The sequence below is a fragment of the Nanorana parkeri genome, unplaced genomic scaffold, assembly GCF_000935625.1.
Source record: "Nanorana parkeri isolate BGI_ZX_2015 unplaced genomic scaffold, ASM93562v1 scaffold148, whole genome shotgun sequence".
NCBI classification, from domain to species: domain Eukaryota; kingdom Metazoa; phylum Chordata; class Amphibia; order Anura; family Dicroglossidae; genus Nanorana; species Nanorana parkeri.
Window position 1 is genome coordinate 612,688 of NW_017306416.1, and position 6,747 is coordinate 619,434.

The window sequence follows — 6,747 nt, forward strand, 5'->3', positions numbered from 1 at the left end:
TTAAAGGAGAACTATGAGATGAGTGATTTCCACTCACCTCATAGCTCTAGCCGACCTGTGACAATGAGACTGTCACAGGTCGGCTCAGTAGATCGGGAGGTGAGCGAACACATACCGGGTTCACTCACCTCTCGATCCTGTCATGGCTCTCTGCCGTGACAGGGGGAGGGGCTGGATTCCCCGCTCCGATCTGCCAGGGCTGACTGGAAGAACGGATGGGGGAGGGGGCGGGTACAGCTGGTTCTGCCTCTAGATAGAGGCAGAACCAGGTCGGGATCCGCTCCGGCTTCTCAGTATACCGTGAGCTGTATTACCGTGAGCTCAGTATTACCCTAAGCTCGCGGTATATTGAGCTTAGGGTAACGGGAGGACGCTAGTTTGTGTCCTCCCGTTACCCTAAGGAGAACTATGGGGAACAACACTGACCCCATAGTTCTCCTTTAAATGATGCCTCTTCCTTCCTGTAGTTTTTAGCTGTCCCTCCAATGCTGGTGCGGGTCTCCGATCCAGCGCTGACACCTCTGTTCTCCTCTTCGCTCATGTCCCACGGTGTCTGTGTGGGTGCACGCTGCTCCATAGACTTACCTTGTGTCTCTCCTCTTCTCTCGGCCGTACATTTGAACTGTGCATGCACCCGCCCCATGATCCTTTGCGGCCACCCGAGAGGTTTGCAGACGTTCGGACAGGAGCACAGGTAAGTATTAACCCTTTCAAAAAGTTTTTTTAAATCATTTTGCATATATCTACTGCTTGCTAGCAGAAACAAATGAGGGTTTAAAAACCCTTTAAATGTGAACTCCTGGATAAGCAAATATTGTTGAGATAATAATAATGATAAGCAATCCAATTTGAAACTTTTGCTCTGTGCAGGAGCTTCCTGTAATAATGACTGGTCACTGCTGCTCTGTTTCCTTGTGCAGGGTGACTGGTCTTGTCTCCGCCCCCCACCCCCACTCCTGACTGTTTCTAAGTCATCCTCTGAGAAAGCTCCAACACCATTCGAGGCCTGTGTTACCTATCTATCTGTTTGTATGCCTAAGTCTCTATATGAACTCATCTAACCCACATGAATCCACTTATTTGTCTGTCCTCCCCTGTCTATCTATCATGGGTTGCATACATTTGTTATGGTGGCATATTTACTAGATACTGCCCTATAATATCACATAAGCAGAACCTGGTTTTTGGGTGATGACCACCCTCTGGCATGCTCTCTTCCAGATGTCGATGAATGCTCCTCGTACGGATCTTGCAGCCAGACCTGTAGGAACACCCAAGGCTCTTTTACCTGCAGTTGCATCGAGGGGTATTTAATGCAGCCAGACAACAAATCCTGCAAAGCCAAAAATGGTAAGTTCTTCTGTGTTTGTGCAATATGTGAAAGTGTTAGTTGCCATTTATGGCTTAGTCAATCACTGGCATCCACATAAGGTAATTGTTCATTGGGAAGAAACACAAACAAAATAAGGTTTAGTGTTATGAAGTAATTCGAACAGGTAAATACTGTAGATTAAATATTATATACAATGCTGAGAGTAAAAGCAAATTTTAAAGAAAAATATGGGACTCTCAGCCAGATGGGCTGAGACGTGTCAGGAAGACGGGTTTGTCGGGATTACGTTTGGGATTCTGGAACAGGGAAGTTTCATGGTGATTCAGGAGGGAAGATGAGATCCCCAGGACTAGATCCAGGCTTTAGCACTGGCCAGCAACTGATGATTGCACAGGTGTGCACAACCCTTAAGAAAAGGATGCTGGCTAGGGGAATGAGCTCCTGCTGGGAAAGATGAACAGACCGTGGGATACTGGGATGGGTACGGCGGTGTTCAGGAGTCAGGAGGACGTCATGGCTCGCTCCGCCCATTCGACATTCTCAGCTGTCAAATGCTACATAGAAATGGGGAACTCCCGAATACTATTCATGAGTTTACGAATGCTATTCAGGTCTGTGAGCCGAGGTGTCATAATTCTTTTCAGATGACACCTCGGCTCTTTTTTTGTGTTATAACGTGAACAAACTTTCATTTTCTCCTACAACACCTACTACAACATTTTCCCTCTACAACACTTCTATGGTTAAAATTTCAGAGGCAATAGTGTAGTGGTTAGAGTACTGGTTTGCCATTGTTAAGGTCGCAGGTTCTAATCCAGGACAGGGAGAATAATGGATAAAGTTTTTTTTTTCTTTGCTTTTGAATTGTCATTTTTTTCCCCTAATTTCATTTTGCTGCAACAAATTTCGTCCATCAATGAAGACCTTACGGTCTTCAGCCTTTCAATAGTGGTGGTGCTCATGGTGATCACATGAACTCAGAATAATCTCAGCAGGTCACTGGCACACGCAAAGATGAATTCAATATCTCTTTGACATGTTTATTGATGTTATTTGATATGTCATTACATGCTGTGACATGCTTTAATAAACACATCAAAGCGATATTGAATTCATCCTAGTGTGTGCCGGTGACCTGCTGAGATTACTCTCTCAGGTCCGCTCTTCTTCTCAGTAGGTATATACAATAGACAGCCGGCTATTGGCTATTGCAATTTGAACTAGCCAATAGCAGGCTGGCTATTGTTCCCTATTGTTTACATTCAACTGCTGAATGAGGAATCTAGTCACGGTCGGCAGCAAGATGTAAACAGAGAATTTCTTTAGCAACTAAATAAATTTAGTTGCTAACAAAAATTTTTAGTGTGCACATGTCTATCAAGCAACAAGAAAAATAAGGACATGTTCTCGAATTTGTTTTTGCTGGTTGCTTGAAAGTCAGATAAAAGGGAGCTTACTGTAGTTAAATAAATGTGACACACACCCACACACACATAGGTTGGACTGGATGGACCTGGATTTTTTTCCCCAGCCTTATCTACTACATAACTTTATGCAGACAGACTTTATGTAAGACCCTTTTGACAGTGACCATGTGACAAACACCAACATATGCTCACTCAATATACTTTAGATTTCCCCTTTAAGACTTACAGACAGACAGGGAAAAATTACTTTCGATTGATTGATCCTGTGCTTTGCGTGTTGTGATTGCATCAATGTTTGTTCAGAACTAAAAGCTGAAACCTAAGTTTTTGCATCAAAGTTGTTGGTAATTTAATCCCCTCTGAGAACAGTTTTGATTGACGGAGATGTTCTAATGCCAGGATAAAATCTACTAAACACTTAAAATAATCAGCAAGCTGTTTTCGTGAAGACGTTACTTGCTGAAATCCTAGAGGCAAGAGAAAATATCCCATCCGCTATTTTCGTCGGCAGTGAATCTGAGGCGGCAGATGGGGAACTTGCAATTAAATCTTCTGTTATATCACGGGATAATATAATATAATATACGGGTGCTTACCTGAAAATTATAGTCATATTCCATTTAAATAAATGATTAGCTACGGTTCAACAATTTTAAATTCCAATAGCTTTACTTTCCTGATATACATTACAGTTCAATTAAAATACGCTTTCAATGGCCACATTTAATTAAATATCTCAGCTGTGTCAAGAATCTGGGCTGATGAATTAACTTGACCTCCTTTACTTTGACATTACATTTTGTTCAGGAGGCGGCTGACTAAAATTCAGCTTTGACATTGAGTAAAGCTGGCCTTACACCTTACAATTATCTGCAGATTTTCTGTGGTCAGATGGAAAAGGTGCAACAGATTCCTCCATCTCCACTTAACTGTGTGGATAGAGTAATCTCCACCTGGGCCAATCTGTTGCACTTTTTCCATCTGACAACAGAAAATCTGCAGATAATTGTAAGGTGTATGGGCACCTTAAGAGTAGATAGTTGATTGGACCTGATGTGATAGTCTGGCGATATGCACATTATGGAGTAAATTATTGTATTGAAGATGTAATCAGATGATGTTAAAGATCAATGATGATGGCTAATAAATGTGATTATTATTGTTGTTTTCATTATTGTGACTGAGATTTAATACATTTTGCATTGTTGATAAAAAATGTTTTATGGAATTTCCCTTTTGGGCTCGTTCACACCATGTCTGTCTGCATAGATCAACGTAGACAAAATGTCAGGGCACATAGTAAACAATTGTGATCGGTTTACAAATCTCTGCCACACAACTAAGCCCTATTTGGCAGGAAAGAAGACCTGATTTGTCTTTGCTGTTGCTGAGCAACTTTAAAGTAGGCTATACAGGTGGTACAAATTTAAATCAGTTCCTGATGAACCGGCCAAAATTTGCACAGTTGGTGCCGCTGTCAGGACCCTTCCGCCCGGCATCCCTCAATCAGCTGATCAAAGGAGCAGGTTGGAAAATTCTCAGCCAAACAGAGCTTCGAGCCAATCAGTATTCTGACAGCGACTGGTGACCACTGTCAAAATACAATGGAAACAGCAGGGGATAACTCCGTCTACACTCATAAACATTGATGGACGAATCTGTTATATTTTTTTTTGTTCAGCCCATAGGTTGAACATAGAAAATATATCCATGTATAACCAGCTTTACAGGTCTTGCTCCCCCCAAGTCTGTAACAGGACAGTAAAAAGAGAAGTGGCAGACTAATTAGTTCATCTGGCTGTCACTCTGTTCTTTGCCCCTATTAGTATGTACCTTGGTAGCACTTAAGCACTGCAGCACACCTAACTGCCTACTTGTGCTCCTTGATACCTTATCAAATTCAAGTACTTACATTGCTTTATTTTTTACAAATCCAAATAATAATTATAATAATAACTATTGTAATAATAATAATTGCATTAATTAATATAGAGCTGTACTAATGTGTGTCTTTGTATACCTTTCTTGAGTTCAGCTTTAATGAAAATCTGTGAGGACATCTTAAGGGCCTGGTATGACTTTGAGGGGGAACCCCACACTTTTTTTCCCTTTTATTTAAATGAGGTCCCTCCTAAAATTCCTACCAGACCTTAAGGATCTGGTATTGTTTGGGAGGGGGAACCGAATGTTTTTTCTTTATAAATGTCTTTTATTTTAAATAAATTTCACTTTTTGCTGCAGCAGGTTCTATACATTGTACAGATGCACCACTTTACAGGCAGTTTAAGGGGACCCCCCAGGCACAATATTTAATGGAATTTTTCTTTTTTATTGTTTCACTATAAGCAATGTTAAAATCACTGCTCCTTTAAAATCTGTATTTTTTTAAAGTGTTTTTTTCATTGATACATGTCCCCCAGGGCAGTACCCGGATGCCCATACCCGTTTTATGGCCAATAAATTGCATATAAGGCTTCAAAATGGGGACATTTGATTTTCAGAATTCTGGTCCCATACACTTTCATTGTGTTCAAAGTTTAAGTTAGAACTTTTTCCATGTTCTAAAGTTCGAACTCGAACCAAACTCACATGTGTTCGGCCCATCACTAATTTCCATCATCCAATCATGTACTAGAAAAATTATTGTTTTTTTGTTGTCCTTGTCCTCCTTATTGGGTATTTTTTGCAAAGTAAATTTTCACCACATTCACTAAGCTATGGGCAAATGCCCTTGCAAAGTGAACAGCATATTTGCTTTTAGTAAATCAACCCCAGTACTGAAGTCAGAGGGTCATCATACCAGCCAGGGAAATCGCATATTCAGAAGAAGGTCAGGTACTTTAAAGCTGATATAATAGACATAACGTAACCAATAACACGTCATTACATTTATTTTTTTAAATGCAAGCAGTGCACGTACCTGAATTTGTTTTGGTATCAGATTCTCGTAGTCCCTGTACAGTAGAGTTCAGTATGAGGGAGAAAGAAGCAATTAAAGGAGCCAATCAGTTAATGTGCTGACAAGGAGTATGCCATTTGGAGGAGAAAGATAAGTGACAGGAACATGAACTCATAAATATGGTGCTTCTCCTTTAATTGTCCAGTCACAGGCTGGGCATGAGTTCATGATAGCCTGGGCTCAGAGGAAGTGAGTTGAATAATTCTGGCCTCAATTTGGAATACTGAGGACATCTAGTGGAAGAAAAGAAGTGCAGTGGGGACAGCTCCTGATTAAAGATAAATACAGCATTAATTATTATTATTATTATTATTTTTATTGCCAACAATAATAATATTGGCCATTGATTTATTATTTTTGACTTGAGTTCTGCTTTAAATAAGCAGTCACACACAGCAGACATCAGAACTTAGATCAACTACAATAGTCACTGACACCTTAGTGTCAAACACCTAAGAATACCGGATAGACTTTGGTCTTAAGTTTTAAGTTCTTTGATGTATTTTCATTTAATCTGCTCAAGATTAGAGTGTGACTTTGCTCGCATAATGCTGATGTCACTCAGATTTAACTTAAAAATAAGATGGGGTGGCTTTTACCAACGTTTACACAGTGAGGATATGTCAGATAAGACACTCGTATTCCAGACTTCTTTGAGGCATTTGTGCAATGAATAAACATTGGGGATTCTGTTTTTTCACCCCGGCTACATAATTCATTAAATCTGTCAGCCTCCTCTAGGTTGAAAGGAACGAGCTCTACATAAAGTGTAACGAGTTAGAATCAATACTGTGTTTTTAAAAATAATATTTTAGACACAAGTTCTCATTTGCCTCCAGGCAAGTAAAGCAAAAGCCTAATTTGCCCTGCAGATATGAGGCACCTGAATACAAGAATACCAAACTAAAAATACACCATTCCTTATGTTTTCAGCACTTTGGAGCCGAGTCGTACAGCGGGAAAGATTTGCAGCCTTGTATTTTTGGGCTGACATTATTTTTTTATTCATATGTAAACCCAATCACTAA

The 6,747-nt window shown here is 40.2% G+C and overlaps 1 protein-coding gene across 1 annotated transcript in view; it reads left to right on the plus strand.

Annotated features, from left to right (window-relative positions):
* The window catches only part of LRP1B (LDL receptor related protein 1B), a 1,026,358-nt gene that overhangs the window by 317,744 nt on the left and 701,867 nt on the right, over window positions 1-6,747 (plus strand). Inside the window, exon 5 of the mRNA XM_018554232.1 lies at window positions 1,222-1,350. Coding sequence (XP_018409734.1) covers window positions 1,222-1,350 — 129 coding nt within the window. The remainder of the gene's footprint in view (window positions 1-1,221; window positions 1,351-6,747) is intronic.